At 42.6% G+C, this 21118-nt stretch overlaps 1 protein-coding gene across 6 annotated transcripts in view; it reads left to right on the top strand.

Annotated features, from left to right (window-relative positions):
• ssb (small RNA binding exonuclease protection factor La) overlaps positions 1-21118 on the top strand; it is a 59913-nt gene that overhangs the window by 36943 nt on the left and 1852 nt on the right. Inside the window, exons 1-11 of one of the 6 annotated variants that reach the window (XM_070875690.1) lie at positions 7310-7398; positions 10012-10086; positions 11334-11437; positions 11511-11682; positions 12653-12760; positions 12878-12978; positions 14036-14101; positions 14757-14808; positions 19484-19624; positions 19708-19894; positions 19986-20087. In XM_070875690.1, the coding sequence (XP_070731791.1) occupies positions 10021-10086; positions 11334-11437; positions 11511-11682; positions 12653-12760; positions 12878-12978; positions 14036-14101; positions 14757-14808; positions 19484-19624; positions 19708-19894; positions 19986-20087 (1099 nt within the window). In that variant the 5' untranslated portion in view covers positions 7310-7398; positions 10012-10020. Of the gene's footprint in view, positions 1-7309; positions 7399-7446; positions 7546-10011; positions 10087-10132; positions 10152-11333; positions 11438-11510; positions 11683-12652; positions 12761-12877; positions 12979-14035; positions 14102-14756; positions 14809-19483; positions 19625-19707; positions 19895-19985; positions 20118-21118 lie in introns of those variants that run through there. The other 5 variants (XM_070875687.1, XM_070875688.1, XM_070875689.1 and 2 more) reach the window with 5 other exon arrangements.

The raw sequence follows: 21118 nt of genomic DNA, 5'->3' as shown, positions 1-21118 counted from the left end.
CTGGAACAAAGTCTCCACCAAGCGCAGCTCTCCGCCGGCTGGAGTGGCGGCCGTCCTGCAGGAACCGCTGCTCGGGAATCCGTACCTCCACGGCCGAGGTTTTATGTGGCGGTCGGAAGAGAGGGCTGTGGCTGGTGAGGTGACCAGGGTCAGGGACCTGCTCGATGGCGGAGGAGCGGGCTGGATGGCGCCAGACACGCTGGCGCGGCGCCTAAATTCTGCCAACGTCCGCCACGCGGCCGATGCCATCGAGTCGCTAAAAACAGCTCTGGGCCCCGACTCCGTTAGGTGCATCGAGGAGGCTCAAGCACGTGGGGAGATCCCGTCCGAACTGACCCCAGTCCGGACGGAATTCCTCATCGGCGCCAAACCCCGGAACCTCCCTCGGGGGCCGGCGCCTCACAACTTGAGCCGCCTCGGGGAAATCCCCTCCGTGCCTTTCAGTTCCGCGCGGAGGGGTTTCCTGTACGGGCTGCTCCTGCACACCCTCAACTTTGCCATCCTCGCCGGCTGTCCGGACACGCCATGGCGTACCATCTTGCCGTCCGGAGGAGGCGGGGGTCCCCGATGGAGGGCACTCTACGCAGGGGTCCTCCCACTATTCATCGGGGACTTGGCCTGGAGGGTGGTGCACGGAGCAGTGCCGTGCAACAAATTTTTAAGCCGGTTCACGGACTCCCAGGCCGCCTGCAATTTCTGCGGTCTGGAGGAGTCCGTGTTCCATGTTTTTATTGAGTGCACAAGGTTGCAGCCCCTGTTCCATTATTTGAAGGGGCTGCTCCTGAAATTCTGGCTGCACTTCAGTCCCACTCTCCTGATCTTTGGGCACCCTGTGCGGAGGGGAGCGGGTAGGTCCGAGGGCCTCCTCGTAGGACTGCTCCTGGACACGGCCAAGGGTGCCATCAGCCGGTCCAGGCAGCGGGCGGTCGAGGGGGTCGTTCAACCTGACTGCCTGCCTCTCTTCCGCTCTTACATCCGGTCCAGGGTGTCCTTGGAGATGGAGCACGCGGTGTCCACCGGTACGCTCGCGGCCTTCCGCGAGAGGTGGGCACCTGGAGGGACTGGAGTGCATCATCACGCCCGGCAACCAAATTTTAATTTGATTTTACGTTTTAAAGTTTAATTTATTTTCATTGCCGGTGCTTTTAGTGTCCCCCTCCCCTTGTATAGGGGGCACTGGAAAAATTTGATTTTAGCGCCCCAAAAAAACCAAAAAAAAAAGAAAAAAAAAAGGGGGCCTTGAAAATGTCTGCTGTGTCACCCAGGTCGGGTGGCATGGTTTTAATGTTTATGTTTTTGCAGGTAAACTCAAAAGAGTTTCATGCACAAGGACCCCCAGGTCCCTCTGCACCACAGCATGTTGTAATTTCTCCCCATTCAAATAATATTCCCTTTTACTGTGTTTTTTCCCAAGGTGGATGACCTCACATTTTCCAACATTGTATTCCATCTGCCAAACCTTAGCCCATTCGCTTAACCTATCTAAATCTCTTTGCAGCCTCTGTGTGTCCTCTACACAACCCGTTTTCCCACTAATCTTTGTGTCATCTGCAAATTTTGTTAAACTACACTCTGTCCCCTCTTCCAGGTCATCTATGTATATTGTAAACAGTTGTGGTCCCAGCACCGATCCCTGTGGCACACTACTAACCACCGATTTCCAACCCGAAAAGGACCCATTTATCCCGACTCTCTGCTTTCTGTTAGCCAGCCAATTCTCGATCCATGCTAATACTTTTCCTCTGACTCCGCGTACCTTTATCTTCTGCAGTAACCTTTTGTGTGGCACCTTATCGAATGCCTTTTGGAAATCTAAATACACCACATCCATCGGTACACCTCTATCCACCATGCTCGTTATATCCTCAAAGAATTCCAGTAAATTAGTTGAACATGATTTCCCCTTCATGAATCCATGTTGCGTCTGCTTGATTGCACTATTCCTATCTAGATGTCCTGCTATTTCTTCCTTAATGATAGCTTCAAGCATTTTCCCCACTACACCACATTGCTACCAGTTTGGTTAGCCCAATCTATATGTAAATTAAAGGCGCCCATGATAACTGCTGCACACATTCCTTATTTCTTGTTTGATGCTGTCCCCAACCTCACCACTATTGTTTGGTCACCTGTACACAACTCCCACCAGTGATTTCTGCTCTTTGGTATTCCGTAGCTCCACCCATACCGATTCCACATCATTCAAGCCAACGTCCTTCCTTACTATTGCATTAATTTCCTCTTTAACCAGCAACGCCACCCCGCCTCCTTTTTCTTTCTGTATATCCTTCCTAAATGTTGAATACCCCTGGATATTGAGTTCCCAGCCTTGGTCACCCTGGAGCCATGTCTCCATGATGCCAATTACATCATATCCATTAACTGCTATCTGCGCAGTTAATTCGTCCACCTTATTCCGAATACTCCTCGCATTGAGGCACAGAGCCTTCAGGCTTGTCTTTTTAACACACTTTGCCCCTTTAGAATTTTGCTGTAATGTGGCCCTTTTTGTTTTTTGCCTTGGGTTTCTCTGCCCTCCAATTTTACTATTATCCTTTCTATTTTTTGCCTCTGTCTCCCTTTTATTTCCCTCTGTCTCCCTGTATAGTTTCCATCCCCTTGCCATATTAGTTTAACTCCTCCCCAACAGCACTAGCAAACACTCCCCCTTGGACATTGGTTCCGGTCATGCCCAGGTGCAGACCGTTGGTTGATAATAGCTTGTAACGGAGGCCCTCGTGGCCAACTCCCATAAGAAAGATGTCTCACAATGCTTCGTTGAGGTGCATGCCGAAATCACATGGTGCCACAAGTCTCCAGAGGTCAGCAGCATATTTTGCAATTTCCTGGCCCTCAGGTCTGCGGTGAGTGTAGAATCTGTGCCTGGCCATGGGGATGCTCTGTTTTGATTTTAGTTGGTCGCAAATTAGTTCAGTCAGCTCATCGTATGTCTTATCCCTGGCCTTCGTAGGTGCCAGCAAGTCCTTGACGAGACGGTAGACCTCGGGCCCACAACTAGCCAGCAGTATAGTCTTGCACTTCTCCGCCAATGTGTCTGTCTCTACTGCCAGGTCGTTTGCCACAAAATATTGCTCAAGCCTTTGCGTGAAGGTATCCTAATCATCACCCTCTGCAAAGTCTTTTAGTTTGCCAAGGTATCCATAATCATGTGAAAGTCCATATTCTCGTCGCCAGTTGTTATGTCTGTAATGCACTTACGAATGACTCCACGAGGCAATGTGTTGTACTCAAACTGTAGTGACCTTGGTCCTTTATTTGTAACTCCAGAGTGAGGCACAAGCATGGTGAGCAGCCTTTTATACTGGGCCCTGCACACCTATGCAGGTGACCCTCAGGTCTCCCACCGCAGTGCCCTCTGGTGGACAGCTTCTGCCGCAGGGGCAGGAAACCCCGGTCTCCACCAGTTGCACCCTCTAGTGGTACCAGCATAGTATATACACAGTGTAAACCTTATTGATAGTACATCAGGTAACACGTCTCCATCTTATGCAACTATACAGTGACTAGACAGTGAGTATATCTATAGTCTGCATATATAACACTGGGAGCCTAGCCAAAATACAGGTGAAGTAAGTTATAAATATAAAAACAGTGAGATTGGGAGATGAAGCACAAGAAAAAGAATAACTAAGACAAAGCTTCAAATCGAACCTAAAGGACTGTGAACAAATTGAAGTTTGCATCCTTCAGAACCCTTACTTACTGTGATGTCAATAAATGGAACAGTTACCCCCTATATCTTTCAATCAAGACCTGCATATTTCAGTTATCGGGAGAAACAACGTGTCTTGGGTATCATACCTGACAACTAATAGGAGCTGAAGTGTCCTAAAAGGTTACTGCACAAGATAAAAGTTCACGGAGTTGGGGGTAATATATTAGCATGGATAGAGGATTGGCTAACTAACAGAGAACAGAGAGTGGGGTAAATGGTTCATTCTCTGGTTGGCAAACAGTAATTAGTGGGGTGCCGCAGAGATCAGTGCTGGGACCCCAACTATTCACAATCTATATTAACGACTTGGAGGAAGGGACTGATTGTAACGTAGCCAAGTTTGCTGACGGTACAAAGATGGGATGAAAAGCAATGTGTGAGGAGGACACAAAAAATCTGCAAAAGGACATAGACAGATGAGTGGGCAAAAATTTTGCAGATGGCGTATAATGTTGGAAAGTGAGGCCGAAAAAAAATCAAAGAGCATGTTGTTATTTAAGTGGAGAAAGATTACAAAGTGCCGTAGTACAGCGAGACCTGGGGGTACTTGTGCATGAAACACAAAAGGATAGTATGCAGGTACAACAAGTGGTCAGGAAGGCCAATGGTATCTTGGCCTTTATTGCAAAGGGGATGAAGTATAAAAGCAGGGAAGACTTGCTACAGTTATATAGGGTATTGGTGAGGCCACACCTGGAATACTGCGTGCAGTTTTGGTTTCCATATTTACAAAAGATATACTTGCTTTGGAGGCAGTTCAGAGAAGGTTCACTAGGTTAATTCCGGGGATGAGGGGGTTGACTTATGAGGAAAGGTTGAGTAGGTTGGGCCTCTTCTCATTGGAATTCAGAAGAATGAGAGGTGATCTTATCGAAACATTTAAGGTTATGAGGGGGCTTGACAAGGTAGATGCAGAGAGGATGTTTCCACTGATGGGCCAGACTAGAACTAGAGGCCACGATCTTAGAAGAAGGGGCCGCCCATTTAAAACTGAGATGAGGAGAAATTTCTTCTCTCAGAGGGTTGTAAATCTGTGGAATTCGCTGCTTCAGAGAGCTGTGGAAGCTGGGACGAATAAATTTAAGACTGAAATAGACAGTTTCTTGAACAATAAGGGGACAAGGGGTTATGGGGAGCGGGCAGGGAAGTGGAGCTGAGTCCATGGTCAGATCAGCCATGATCTTATCCAACCAAAAAAAGTTCTGGGGGAAATTCTGCCTGCCTCTCTTCCGCGCGTACATCCGCGCCAGGGTGTCCTTGGAGATGGAGCACGCGGTGTCCACCGGTACGCTCGCGGCCTTCCGCGAGAGGCGGGCGCCGGAGGGACTGGAGTGCATCATTACCCCCAGCAAACAAATTTTAATTTGATTTTATTTATTTTACAGTTTGATTTGTTCTAATTGCTGGTTTTAGTGTCCCCCTCCCCTTTTATAGGGGGCACTTGTAGAATTAATGATTTTATGGCCCCCAAAATTTTTTTTTTTTAAAAAAGTCAAAAAAACAAACAAAAAAACAAAAAAAGGGCAGTTTGAAAAATGTTTGGAATATCCCCCAGATTGGGGGGCATTTGATTTAATGTTTATTTCGTTATCCAACCAAAAAGAGTTCTGGGGGAAATTCTGCCTGCCTCTCTTCCGCGCGTATATCCGCGCCAGGGTGTCCTTGGAGATGGAGCACGTGGTGTCCACCGGTACGCTCGCTCGCGGCCTTCCGCGAGAGCTGGGCGCCGGAGGGACTGGAGTGCATCGTTACCCCCGGCAACCAAATTTTAATTTGATTTTATTTATTTTACAGTTTGATTTGTTTTAATTGCCGGTTTTAGTGTCCCCCTCCCCTTTTATAGGGGGCACTTGTAGAATTAATGATTTTATGGCCCAAATTTTTTTTTAAAAAGTTTGAAAAAACAAAGAAAACAAAAAAAAGGGCAGTTTGAAAAATGTTTGGCGTGTCCCCCAGATTGGGGGGCATTTGATTTAATGTTTATTTCGTTATCCAACCAAAAAGAGTTCTGGAGGAAATTCTTCAGTGGCTGAAGTCATACCTAACACAAAGGAAGATGGTTGTGGTTTTGGAGGCTAATAATCACAGCAGGAATTCCTCATAGTAGTGTCCTAGGCCCAACTATCTTCAGCTGCATCATCAATTACCTTCTCTCCATCATAAGGTCAGAAGTGGGGCTGCTCATTGATGATTCCACAGTGATCAGCTCAATTTGCAGTTCCTCAGATAATGAACCAGTTTATGCCTGCATGTGGCAAGACCTGGGCAACACATAGGCTTGGACTGATAAGTGGCAAGTAATATTCATGCTGCACAATTGCAAGGCAATGACCATCTCCAACAAAAGTCTAATTACCTCCCCATGACATTCAATGGCATTACCATCAATGTTCCCTCTTAATTTTTTGGTGGCCATTCAGTAAAACGCGTGCACGCAGTTTTTCTATTGGAAAGCCAGCTGTGTGGGTTCCCTGGAGTGCTGCACGTCCATGCGGCTTCAGGGGGATATTGATCATCATCACCGAATCGTCCACCATTAACATCCTAAGGAGTTAGCATTGGCCAGAAACTCAACTGGACCAGCTACATAAATGCTGTAGCTACTAATGCAGGTCAGAGACTGGGTATTCTATGGTGAATGGCTCACCTCCTGACCAACAAGGCACAAGTCAGAAATGTGATGGAGTACGATCAACTTGCCTGGACGGATGCAGCTATAACATTCAAGCAGCTCAACACCATCCAGGACAAAGCAGTCTGCTTGATCGACAACTCATCCACCACCAGTGCATACTGGCTGCAATATGAACTATCTACAGGATGCACTGCAGCAACTCTCCAATGTTTCTTCGATCAAACCCACAACCTCCGAGAAGGAAAAGATCAGCAGGTGCATGGGAACTACCGTCACCTCCAAATCACACACCATCCGGACTTAAGACATATATCGCCATTCCTTCATCATACCATCACTGGCTTAAAATCCTGGTACTCCCGACACAGCAGCATAGTGGGAGCACCTTCACCACATGGACTACTGCAGTTCAAGAAGGCTCGCCACCACCTTCTCAATGGATCGGCAATAAATACCGGTCTTGCGAATAACGTCTATATCCCGAGAATGGAAAAACAACTGAAGGACACATACAAGGCAGGGAATGTGGGAATAGCTAAAGGGGGATGAGGCAAGTAGAATGGGAAGCATGAAAAGCTGGCAATGCAGATGAGGCGCCAGTGGCCCAGGAGTTGGGTGGGGGAAGAGGATAAAGCAGGACACCAGCCACCCGGTCAGCACAGCGTTTCTCGCTGGTTTCTGTTTAAATCCAATTGCGTATGTGATTAACATCTCAGTACGTGTTCAATCTAAGCTGAATAATAATTACGTCTTTTAAAGGTCTTTGCTGCGCACAAAATGTGATGAGCTGCTTGATTTCGAACCACTAAAAATTGTTGAGTTATGTAAATAATGTGCATGGAAAACAAATTGCACAGACAAGTCTCCGCCAACCGGGGCAGCTCTCATGCGCTCCCGGCGCCGTGGCTGCGTCATTACGTTGTGCTGCGGCCGCGGTGTCTGCTGGGATGCAGTGAGAGGCTTTAAATAGCGGCGGCGGAGGGTGGAGGCGGGCTCGCGCTGCTGCTTCGGAGCCGGACTGTATTAGGTACAGGACTGTGCGAAGGCGTTTTTCTGGTGGGCCGCGGTGCACGTTGTTTGTCAGAGTGAGCTGGAGTATCAGGACGCGGCGCTCTGGGCTGCGGTCGGTATTCTCGTTCCCCGGGCCTGTCCCGGAAGTGGCGCGGCGGCCCCGGTGAGCGTGCACTTTGAGTAAAGGCAGATTGGAGCCGTTCCTCTACCAGCCCTGAGCGTGTGCGCTGCCGTTGGTGCTGTAGATTTGCTTCCCTCTGCTTTAATTTGGGCTGAGGTTGCTGGGCTGGCTCCGTCACTCTTGAGCGAAGAGGCTTTGCCTCGGCACAGGTCGGGGACCTCGTGGTTCCGCGGCCATGCTTGGCAATGAGCAGACTGGCTGAGACGGATGGTGTCTGTAGCAGAAAGACCGCTCGTTTCATTATCATAAATGCGATAGATTCGCAATAACCTCTAATAAAAAATTACTTTATTTGCATAATTATTTATTATTTACGGTCCAGTAAACTTACACTGGAAGCGAGGGCGCATGTGCCTTTACACTTCAAAATTCTCGCGATGGGAAGGAAAGACATTATTTTGCATCAATTTTGATCTCAACCACTTTTGTTTCAAGATATATTATAACGTAAAATTTAGACTGATTACTAAGATGATGGTTGGGAGGGTACAATGTACTCTAAGATATCAGGAGGAGAGATTGAGTAGACTATGCCTATGTTCTCGAGTTTAGAAGAATGAGGTGATCTCATTGAATCATACAAAATTCTTACAGGGCTTGACAGGGTAGGTGCAAAGAGGATGTTTCCTTTAGCTGGGGAGTCTTGGAACAAGGGCCACAGTCTCAGAATAAGGAAGGGGTTGACCATTTAGGACTGAGATGAGTAGAAATTTCCACTCAAAGGGTTGTGAATCTTTGGCATTCTCTACCCCAGGAGGCTCAGCCATTGAATATATTCATGACTGAGATCGATAGACTTTTGTATATTAAGGGACTCCAAGGATATGAGGAAAGTGGAGTTCAGGTAGATCAGCCATGATTTTATTGAATGGCAGAGCAGGCTCAAAGAGCCGAATGATCTTCTCCTGCTCTTATTTCTTGTGACGTGATGTTATGGAAGCCACCCTCCCAACACCACATGAAGCTTTAATCATTTTAAATTCTTCAATGAATCTTTACTTACAACTGACGCACATTATTAAAGTTTTGGCTTTAAAGGGGTGGGGATGTGCTTACCTTCTCCACGAAAAAATTCTAGGCTTCCAGCTGTGTAGCCTCAGTATAGTGCAATTCTACCGTGACTTAATTGGTAACATTTGTGACTGAATTGAACCTGAAATCTCACATCTGAGTCAATTTATTGGGTTGGTTTATGTATTTACTTTGAATTCCAATTAGTGCTGTAAAATTGTTCTGCATGTGCTGGTTTCTGCTAGATCACAGTGGGGCTGAGCAGTTTATCTTCTTGTCAGGCTATGGTGGTTGCATGTAAAAGGATGTAAAGTGAGTAATACAATGAACTGAAATAGGCTAATTTAAAATGTAGCTGAACGGGATCGAATGTCGATGGAAGTCATGCTTCAATGTTTTGGTTAAGTGGTTCAGATGCGAACTGTGACTATTTTGCCCTAGGGTGTTCTAGTTTAGCTTAATATTGTCCTCAACTCTTTTAGAGGAGACAAAATAAAACATTTAAATCAAGTACCCCCCAATCTGGGGGGGCCACTCCAAACATTTTCCAATGCCCTTTTTTGTTTTTTAATATTGTCCTCATATATTTTTCCTCCAAGTGCCCTCTATAAAAGGGGAGGGGACACTAAAAACACCGGCAATTAAAACAAATTAAACTTTAAAACATAAAATCAAATTAAAATTTGGTTGCCGGGTGTGATGATGCACTCCAGTCCCTCCGGTGCCCACCTCTCGCGGAAGGCTGCGAGCGAATATTGTCCTCATCCAGTGTCCACAGGCATGCACCTGTCAGTAATAATCAGGAGCAGCAATTATGGCAATAATAGCTAAGAGTTGAAGCCAATTGTAGGGTCCAGAATTGCTAATCTGACTGACCAGATCACTGATTGGAAATCGCATCTGGTGTGTATGCCTGTGAAATGTTGCATTTGCCAACTGAGTCAGTGAGGAAACACTGAATTGTTTTCTAAGTACAGTACTCCAGATTACAAAAGCAAAATACTTTCAGTGGATGCTGCCTGACCTGCTGAGATTTCCAGCATTTTCTGTTTTTACTCCAGACTACACTTGTCTGAAACAGAATTAGTTTGTTTTGGGAGTGTTATCCTACATTACAACAGTAATTACACTTCAAAGGTATTTCATTGGCTGTAAAGCACATTGGGATGTTCTGAAGTTGCAAAAATCCCTGTATAAATGCAAATCTTAAAATTCTTCAGTTTATTACAGATCAAATGGATTAGTATAAAATATATTTGCATTTCCTGTGCTTGACTGACCAAGTACAGTCTTGTGCTTTGATTCCCAATACATAACCCTGTCAAGTCTAAACTGTAATTCCAGTTCTGTGAAGGAACAATCAACTTAGTTGAGGGCCAGTTTCATTTATGAAGCAATGGGTTGTCTAGTATTATGTATTTAATTTTTCTTCCGTAGGTTGCCAAAATGGCAGAGAATGGAATGGCACAAGAAATGACTCCCCTTGAGAAGAAAATATGTGAACAGATTGAAGTATGTAATACCTAAATGATATAGCTAGGATGATTTTTATAGCAATGTGAAAAGGGAATAAAAAGGTAATGTTGGCTAAGAAAATTGCACTGTGACTCACTCTTGTGGAAATGGTGGTCTGGCTTTTAAAATGACCAGCAGCTTTTCTCAGGATTTAAATCTTTCAGTGCTTGCCCTCCTTTTATTGTTGCTTGGAAGAATGGGTAAACAAATTGATAACTGCTTGTGCACTATCTTCCCCTCCCAACACATGTTGTATCCTCTTAGAAGCCTTAATTTTTGATTCATTCTGGCACAATTAACTTGTTGCAGGTCCAACGTGTAGTGGTAGGTAGTATGCAGGTTTTCTCTTGTAACTTTCAATCAATTAATTCCAACAGGTGTAGGAAGGGAGAAAAAAAGAATAAATCTCGCTGGGTGGTGATGGCAGAAGTTAGTGTGTTGCACATGTTCTGTTAAGTGTTGCTGTACAACACTTGTTTTTAAAAAGCCAGCACACATTTCAAAAGCTTGGTTGGTCTACTGAACCTATTTTGTAAATGTCACAATTATTTTGCCAGAATTATTTATGAAACTCCTTTGTTCCCTGTTCTGTCTGTAGTTGAGGGGGGCAGAGTGGACAGTTTTCTCCAGTTCTATCAACGTCACTGCTTATAGTTAGCCAAATGATTTTGAGAGGAAAATACTTACCCTTTTTCTTTCCACTGCCACAGACTAAGATTAGGAATATGATGAAAGGAATTCAACTTGTCTCACTACACTCTTGTAATGCTGCTGCTTGCAATTTTACTATTGTGCTGCAACATGGGTGGGTTTAATTTCTAACTGCAGATTTGTTTCCAAAGTAGAACTTAATTCATAACTTGAAAACATTTGTCTTGATTATTCTAGAAAGTTGGATTTTCTGCTTGCAGATGAATGTTTGGACCGTAAAGGACCATTTGAGTCCACCTGGCTAGCTCCAGAATTCAGAAACTGGATTCAAATTGTGTATCAATAAATGTCTGTACCCCTGGGTAGTCCATTCCCCTCATTGTTTGTGGTCATGATTATCAGTTTCTTGTGGTTCAATGTTAAATGCCTTTAAGGACCTTTTTAATATTTCAATCTTTTAGCCTCATTTTGTAATGTAAACAAACTTGGCTTCTGTAACATCTTTGTTTAGGTGGTAGATGAGAGACAATTTGTTCAATTAGAAATCCTCTGACCGTTTCTGTACTGAAAGTTATTTTATTGTCTTTGTGCAGTATTACTTTGGTGATCACAATTTACCAAGAGATAAATTTCTCAAAGAACAGATCAAGTTGGAAGATGGCTGGGTCCCCCTGGAAACCATGATTAAATTTAACAGGTAAGGATAATTGCAGTTGCTTAAAACAAGTCGTGACATAATTAGTCTCCTGAATCTTGAAAATATCTTGCAGGTTAAGTCGTTTAACAACGGATTTCACTGTAATAGTAGAAGGACTCAAGAAGTCGAAAAGTGGACTCTTAGAAATAAGCAAAGACAAAACCAAAATTCGTCGTTCTCCAAGCAAGCCTCTTCCTGAGTTTGATGAGTACAAAAACTCTGTGAAAGCCAGATCTGTCTATGTTGTAAGTATTCATGGTTTATGAATCTTTTAACTTTGTCGAAGAATATGAAAAGATAATACTGGGTTTTGTTGATTTCAGTCGTGAATAATACTTGACCAAAGAGCAAGTGATTTGGTAGAAACAATTTTTGGAGGTAATAAACTTGATGCTAGGATAGTTGCTAAAATTGTTGTATTGCAACAAACCAGATGAATTCAGAAACCGTTTAACAACTCGACAGCTAATAGCTATTGTCTGAAATGTTAGATTTCACCATTCAAATGGAGCATGATTGTTTGGCCCTGAATTGGGAGTTTGCTTTTGTCATTTGTTTGTAGTGTTCGACTTGTTAGGCTTTTGTGGTTCATTTACTTTCATTTTGATAAATGCACAGAACATGAGAAGTTTGGGGGTGGGGCTACTGCTTCATTAGAATAAGTTAATGATTTGAAGTCTTGGGTGTGATTCACCAAACCCAATGAATGTGGACAAAGTTTTGAAAAATTAGGAGTATATCTTGTGTGTAAAAGTTGAACTTATTTTACTAAATGGGTGCAGTTTATAATTATTTTACTGTGTATGTCCGACCTGTGACAGAGACTGTGGTTCTCGTATTGGACTGGACAGCCACCCAAGAACTCCTGTTAAGAGTGGAAGCAAGTCTTCCTCGATTCTGAGGGACTGCCTATGATGATTTTACTGTCTAAAATTAGAGGAAAATGTATCTTAGTTAAGTGCCTTATTTCACTACCCTCAACAAAGGACAAGCTTTAGTAGTGGGTTTTATATCATTACCTTGGTGAAAATGGTTACTTTTTGTAATTTCTTGCACAATATGAAATTGCAGGAAAAAAACTCCTGCTTGAAATAGAATCTGAATTTGAAATGCTTCTAAGTTTTGTAGAAATTTGCTTGCTTTTTAGTATTTACCTAAAATGTTTATTATTTTCCCCTCAAATATGCCCTAATACTGCATCTTCCCACTGAACAGAAAGGCTTTCCCACAAGTGCTACACTTGATGAGATTAAGGACTGGTTTGATGAAAATGGGCATGTGGAAAATATACAAATGAGGAGGACATTGCAGAGGCAGTTTAAGGTCTGTATTTTTCTTCTCTTTTTTTTTCTCCACCCCCCCCCCCCCCCCCAAAAAAAAAAGCATTCACAAAGTTTACAAGAGAACACTGAATTGTTTCCCTGTTCTTTCTGTTAACAGGGATCAGTATTTGTGGTCTTTGACAATCTCGACTCCGCCACAAAATTTGTAGAAACACCGGGGCTGAAATATAAGGACACTGACATGATTGTGCTTTTCAAGTAAGTACATCTTTGATGTAGTGTGTTCTGAGTATTCGGGTGCAGATTTACCTTTGCAACTCACTGAAGGAAAGTTAACTTGATTTGAGTACCTGATTGGAAAGCAGAGCTGGCCTGAAGACTGGAAGTTACCTTGGTCTCTGTTTCCCCCAAAAGGCAAAAAAACACTTGGGATGTACTTGTTGGTTTGGTGGTAATGTAGATTTATTTACAGTATAATAAAACTGATTCAGCACAATAAAGCAATGAAAGTAGAATCAGTCTATAAAGGGCTAAAATTCTTTTTTTTAATTGTTTAGTCTAACTGACCGGACTTTTGGATGAAAGTCTGGTTTGTTTTTTGCAGCCTTTCTAGATGCATGTAGAATTCATCAATGGATTTTCTGCCAAATCTTTGAGAATATTTGACAGTATGTAATTCCATGCACAGGCCTGAAGTTAGCTGTCAGTTATTCATGATTATATGCAAAGTAGTAGGAATTATTGCATATATTAATGGATAGGTGTGCTCGCATTTTGTTTCCACATACTTGATTGCTTTGGCCTTGTACAATTAATTTGCATCAAGGAGGATGTCCCAGTATGACTGATTTCTAGATGAATCAGCCTGGTTGTGTAGTCAGTTGGCCTTCATTTTGAAATTTAGCAAGCAAACCTATTTTTGATTTTAACTCTAGCTATTCAGAACTGAATACAATTTTCTTCCATTTTATCTGAGGACGTGGCAACAAGACATGCTCGAGTATTATGATCTAGCTTAGCTGAATTTGCCATCTTCAGAGGGTGTTAGCAAATGCTTAATACATTATTGTGGCTACAAATTTGTAGAAGCTGTCAGAGGGATTGCATTGTAAATGCTTCTGGTAAGAGTTGCTCCATAAGTATCCAATTTAAAAAAAAAAAAAAAAAATAATAAAAATGGATAGGAATAGAAGTTGGTATGCACCTTTTCAAATAAGTGTACCTTCAAGCTTGAGGCATACTGTGATCAGAATTGCTTTAACATGTCAATGCACTTAAGAACCAGTTCTTATATTCAGTTTTTTCCTCCTTGAAGAGATGCTTATTTTGTAAAGAAAGCTGAAGAAAAGAAGCAACATAAAGCAACAAAAAGCAAAAACTAGTAAGTGGATACAAATTTTAGTGACTAATTCAATAAACTCACTATACAGTATATGCATTTTGCACTTGAGTACACCACTAATTATAAATGTTCTACTGTTTTTCTTTGGGTGGGTATGGACAGAGAAGAGAAAGCAATAGTGCATTTAGCAGTTTTGAGTCTTGGAAAGTGTGGCTTTGAAACTTGTGCAGCAGAAATGGTTGAGGCTGGGTTGAAATCAAATTGAGGTCAAACTTTCCATAATGGCAGGTGGCTACATCTTGAGTTTAGGATTCTTTCAGCAGATGAAATGGCTGCTCTTGGGCAGGAATGCTGATGGAGACCAAATAAATTGGCTTCCAGTGCACTGAGTTTGAGCACTATTGTCGAATGTGTATCGTCAATGTAAGTAATGTTACTCGAGCTTTCTAATGTATGGGTTTTTAACTTTAAAGATGGTGAAATTTGCTGCTGCTTTCTGTGGTATGTTCTTTCTCTCTTTCTCCCATTAAATGTTACACCCAAACATTTCTCGCTGTCTAAATGAATGATTCGGACAAGACCAGTTCATTGCTAGATCTGCCATGAGAAGAGCTGAATTATCCATGTTATGCAAAGCACCTCTGAAACCAGTGTCTGTTCTGTTTGTGCCTTAATCTATTTTTCTCTCATGTAGTGAGAAAGAACAGCAACAAAAACAAGTGCAAGATCTTGACGTGCGTGACATGGTAAGTTTTTCTGGTAGACTTCAATGTAGGGGGCATGATTAAGATGTTTGCAGATGATGCAAAAATTGGCCTGTGGTTGATAGTGAGGAAGAAAGCTGTATACTGCAGAAAGATATTGTGGACGAGTCAGGGGAGGGGTCAGAAAAATGGCAAATGGAATTCAATCTGGAGAAGTGTGAGGTAATGCATTTGAGAGGGGTGGGGGGGTGAACAAGACAAGGGAATACACAATAAATGGTAGGATACTAAGAAGTGTAGAGGGACATTGGAGTGCATGTCCACAAAGCCCTGAAGGTAGCAGGACAGGTAGATAAGGTTGTTAAAGCATACTGGATACTTTCCCTATTATGCAAGGCATTTAAGAGCAGGGAGGTTATTCTTGAGCTGTATAAAACACTACAGTTCCAGTCACCACATTACAGGAAGGATGTGATTGCATTGGAGATTGAGATTACAGGAGATTTACAAGGATGTTGCCAAGGCTGGCGAATTTTAGCTATGAGGAAAGATTGGATTGGAACAGGGAGACTTGATTGAGGTGTATAAAATTGAGGGGCCTAGATAGTGGAAAGGAAGGACCTATTTTCCTCAGCAGAGGACAATAACTAAGGGGCATAGATTTGAAGTCGTTGGTAGAAGGATTAGAGGGGAGTTGAGCAGAATTTCTTTTCATCCAGAGGGTGGTGAGGGTCTGGAACAATCTTCCTGAAAGGGTGGTAGAGGCAGAAACCCTAATCACATTTTAAAAGTACTTGGATATGCACTAAAGTGCTGCAACTTACAAGGCTGCGGACCAAGGTTGGAAAGTGGGATTAGGCTGGATAGCTTTTTCGGCTGGCACAGGCACAATTGATTGAATGGCCTCCTATGCCATAAATTCCTATAATTTTAGACGAAGAACTAATGGATGCACATAGAAACATAGACAATAGGTGCAGGAGTAGGCCATTCGGCCCTTCGAATGCTGAACATGCAACTTCAGTACTCCATTCCTGCTTTCTCACCATACCCCTTGATCCCCCTAGTAGTAAGGACTACATCTAACTCCTTTTTGAATATATTTAGTGAATTGGCCTCAACAACTTTCTGTGGTAGAGAATTCCACAGGTTCACCACTCTGGGTGAATCATCACTCTCTGCGTTCAACTGGTATTTCCCGAACAAAATTTGCTGTCTCAATTGTTAAATTTGTTCTACTGCTGTACTATGAAACTGTCCTGATAATATGCTGCTGGCTTTTTCTAACAATCTTACAAACTGTTCAATAAAAAGTCTCAGCTGATAATTCATGTACAATGAAGTTATTCTCCCCAATATCTCAGCAAGTTTATACAATGAATAGCAAAGCCAGGTAGATCTAACTGATTTCAGTCATGCAAGTGGTAGAGGTGCCATAATTGCACTCTCCGTCCTGGGTTTCGGAGGGGGAAATGTGCCATGGCTCCTACTCCTGATTTCTATCCCATCTCGAAGATCGTATTGAGTTCGGCTGTGTAATCAGCCAATACTTGCTGTGCAGCCTTGAATTTTAGTAATTTTCTTTGGGGGGGGGGGGGGGGGGGTTGGTGTCTGTATCCCAACAAATTAATCTCTTGGTAAGAGGAGAAAGGCATCTTTATTTATATTAAAGTGCTTTTTAAGGCTATGATGAAACTAGAGTTTTAATGCACTTTCCAATCTGGTTTCCCCCAAAAGGGCAATTTTTATTGCTTCCCTCAAGACCAGCACAATAGTGTTTCTCTATTGGGTCCTCCTTGGATATGAAGTTGATTTTGTCCTTAAGGTGTAAAGCAGTCTTTGCCTTGGAAGTGGCTAGCTCAAGTTACTTAATTGCCAAATTTGTGGCCCAGACATCAGTTGATGTAGAAGGTCAGCTCCAGGAATTTGTATAGTTTAGCTGTATCGTGAAGTTCATAGGTTCCCATTTCCTACGAATTTTCAATTTCAGATTCAATTTTGTTGGTAAAGGTGGGCAAACATTTACCCCAGAATCTTGCATGGTAGGAGGGCTTCTTATTTAACCACCTCCACATTATCAGGATTGGACCATCTGATTATGGTGACTTAAGTCAAAAATCTGTGTGTATTCATTGGGATTCATAAAATCCTAAGACATTCAAGCAGGGAGAAACCATTTTTGCCCACTGAACTTTACTCTGATTTTCTTGCTCTTTTGCCATGTCCATTAATTGTCTTTGTTTAACTCTCTTAAATGCTTAACTTCTAATAGTATTTTGCCTTCAAACACTTCAACCTTTCCCTTTATTACATGCTGATCTTAAGTTTAATGTTCCTTGTTTCCGACTCGCTGATTAGTGAGGAGAACTCACTTTTTCCACTTCTATCCTTTCATAATTTTTAAAACTTCTTTTCAATCGCTACTTAACTTCTGCTGTAGTGAATATAGCCTGCTTTGAAATCTCTCATAACTATATCAAATGTCACTTTACAACAACTTGCATTTATATAGCATAGTGAAATGTCCCACATTGCTTCAGTGATTATCAAACAAAATTTAATACCAAGCTTGGGTGCAGAAGTAGGTTTTAAGGAGCATCTTAAAGGTTTAGGAAGGAAATTCCTGAGCTTGGGGCCTCGGCAGCTGAAGGCACAGCCAGCAATTGTGGGGTGGGGGGAAAAAAAATCTGGGGTGTGCGAGAGGCCAGAATTGGAGGAGCGCAAAGCTCTGATTGTAGGGCTGGAAGAGGTTAGAAATAGGAAGGGATGAGGCCAGGGTGAAAATTTTAAAACTGAGTCATTGGAGTGATGGATGAATGGGACTTGGTGCAAGTTGGGATAGGGCAGCAGAGTTTTGGGTTAGCTCAAATATACGGCCGGTGCAAGGTGGGAGGCCAGCATTGAAATACTCATGTCCAGAGGTAAAAGCATGGATGAGTTTTCAGCAGCAGGTCATCTGAGGCAGGGTGGAGATAGTGATGTCACGGAGGTGGAAGTAGGCAGTCTTGGTGATGGAGATGGCGAGGATATGTGGTTAGAAACTCGCATGGTTGCAAATAGTCTGGTTCAGCCTCAGTGGCCAGGGAGTGGGATGGAGTCGGTGGCTAGGGAACAGAGTTTGTGGTGGAGAACAGAAGAAAATGTCTTTGGTCTTCCCAATAATTTTTGGAGGTCATTCCTGCTCATCCAGTACTGTGTAAGACAAGCGGCATGACAAGTCAGAGGCATGGGCCTCGCCATTCGCAACAACATTTTTAGAATGTTCTTTGGAAGTCCAAATATATAATCACTGCAATCTTTGTATATTGACTCAGTAATTCCCTTGAATTCATTTTTAAATTAGTCAAACATAATCTGCCCTTCGTAAACATCGTTTGTAATCAACAGCTTTAAGTGTCCACTGATACCTTTTTTATATTCATCATGGGCAGTCCCTTGATATTGATGAAGACTTGCTTCCACTCTAAAAGTGAGTTCTTAGGTGACTGTACAGTCCAATACAAGAATTAGTCTCTGTCACAAGTGGGACAGACAGTGTTTGACGGAAAGGATGGGTGGGTAGTCTGGTTTGCCGCACGCTCCTTCTGTTTGCGTTTGGTTTCTGTGTGCTCTCGGCGACGAGACTCAAGGTGCTTGGTGCCCTCCTGGATGTTCTTCTTCCACTTAGGCCAGTCTTGGGCCGGGGATTCCCAGGTGCTGGTGGAGATGTTGCACTTTATCAAGGAGGCTTTGAGGGTGTCCTTGAAACATTTCCTCTGCCCACCTGGGGCTCGCTTGCCATATAGGAGTTCTGAATAGAGCGCTTGCTTTGGGAGTCTCGTGTCAGGCATGCGGACGATGTGGCCCGCCCAACGGAGCTGGTAGTGTGGTTAGTGCTTCGATGCTGGGGATGTTGGTCTGCGTGAGAACACTGACTGTGCGTCTATCCTCCTAGGGGATTTGCAGGATCTTGTGGATGCAGCACTGGTGGTACTTCTCCAGCGCTTTGATGTGTCTATTGTGTATGGTTCCTGTCTCTCAGCCATCTAGGAGGGCGAGTATCACTACAGCCCTGTAGACCATAGGCTTGGTGCCAGATTTGAGGTCCTGGTCTTCAAACACACTTCAAGCTGGAATGTAACTAAACTATAGAACCAATGGGAACCTGTTCTACCTTTGTCACCTCCGGGTTAGGTCGTCCCATCCTTTTTATATTAATGTCACTTGAGTTTGGCTAGTTGGAAGTGAAATCGGGAAACATTTTTCACAAAGGAAATCAGAACCTACTTTCCCCAAAAGACTTTGGCTGCAAGGTCAATTAAAATTTTCAAGACTGATCAATAGATTTTTGTTGGGTAAGGGTATCAAGGGGTATGGAGTTGAGGTACAGATCAGCTGTGATCTGAAGAAAATGTCAACAGGTTTGAAGGGCTGAACTATTCCTGTGTCAATTCGTTTTCTTATCTATGTAAAGCTAACTGATGAGTCACTTTTCTAGAACAAGGGTGTAACATTAGTCACCCTCCAGACTGAGATATATATATATATATATATATATATATAATATTTATAACCCTCTCTTAGAATGGAGTGACAAACTTGCAACAGAGGACCTCTGCATTAGGGGGTTACCAAGTTTTATCTTTCAATCTAAGGTATGGGGGTGTAGATCTTTGGTAGCACTGAAGGTGAGGTGAAAGGCATGGGAAATCTTTGAAACGTTTCCTTTTTTTTAAAGAAATCCTTCGAGGAAAAAACTGGATGCTTGCTGAAGTTTGCTGGTGACCTTGCTGATCAGACGTGCAGGGAAGATATTCATGAAATTTTCTCCAACCATGGTGAAATACAATGGATAGATTTTATAAGGGGTGCTAAAGAGGTGAAAATTACTCTTAAAACATTAAAAAATTTATTCCTTTGGTATTTTAATTTCATACTGTAAGGATTTGTTGTGATTTATAGGGAAATATCCTTTTTAAAACAAATGCAAAGGAAGCACTTGAAAAGGCAACGGCAGCCCATGGTGGCAAATTGCAATTGAGACACAAAGATGTGACTTGGGAAATGGTGGACGGTGAAGAGGAAAAAGCAGTTTTGAAGAAGATAATAGAAGACCAGCAGGAGTCTCTGAACAAACGAAGGGTCAAAGGTGAAGCTGTATTTGTAGTGATGACACATGACAGCTGACTTTCATTTTTTGAAAACTTATTTTTTTTAAAAACTGTCTCGTTTACTTACAGCTCGAAGGGGTAGAGGTAGAGGAAGAGGTGGAAAAGGAGGTTGGGGACAACAAAGGGTGCAGTTCCAAGGAAAGAAAACAACATTTGAGGATGAAGATGATGGTGAGGGAATTGAGGAAACTGAAGAAACTAGTAAGTTGTAAAACTTAGATTGCCAATGTCTATTAAGGCAAAAATTAGAAATATTCCATTGGGGAAATGGGAAATTTTACTTTATGCCCAAACACACTCGATGGGTAACCTGATTATGTTACAGCTACAAATCCATTATTTTTAATACCAAATTATTCCTATCTTTAACATTGACGCTGCTTTGTGCAAGTAAAGGATTTCTGTTGGCTGTAGAATTGGTGCATGCTATCTTGACAATTTAAGTGTGTGCCTTTGGAGATGCTTGACCAGGATCACTCAAATCAGATTACACTTATGTAAATTAGAGATTATTGTGATAGTGGGAAATTGGGCTGTTTCCAAGAGGCAACCAACTACTCTCATAACTTGAACATTATAGATTTTACTTCAGACACTTAAATTTGCTGTGGAGTAAACAAAGTGTCTTTTTTAATGGTCTTTTTAATAGCTGCTCATTGGATAAAGAACCCCACAAGGAGTCTTGTGATACTAGAGGAATGAGAATTGCACACTTAACTGTGAAGGGCTTAGTGTGTCAAATTAACATTGATCAGGTTTCAATATACCCACTCATTTCATGACACTTGAATTATTTCCTCTTCCTGCTATAAGACAGGCATATGTCACACTTTACAACTACAGCACTAAAATGTTTGCTTCCTTTCGATCCAACTGTTCAGAACCTGGAGAGAACATGTATATAAAGAGTGTGTCTGATGTTTTGTTGATATCTGAACATTTTCAGTTGTATTTAGCATCAACTTTATAAAATAATAATTTAATGTAGTCCAATGCAGTTCCAACAGGAAGCCCCAACTGACACTGGATTCCACCCTAACCCCTTACATGGTCCTATTCCTCAAGTGCATATGTTTTGTGCTTATGTGTGAGTGAAGCCCGTTTCCTTCAGCACAAAACTGAACATCCGTAGAGATAAGGGAGTGGGGTTGAAATAAGATTGTACGGCTGGGCCTCTAGCAGTACATAGGCCTGGATTTTTT

The sequence above is a fragment of the Pristiophorus japonicus genome, chromosome 3 (assembly GCF_044704955.1).
Source record: "Pristiophorus japonicus isolate sPriJap1 chromosome 3, sPriJap1.hap1, whole genome shotgun sequence".
NCBI classification, from domain to species: Eukaryota; Metazoa; Chordata; class Chondrichthyes; family Pristiophoridae; genus Pristiophorus; species Pristiophorus japonicus.
Note: the sequence above shows the minus strand (reverse complement) of the source record. Positions and strands in the feature narration are given on the sequence as shown.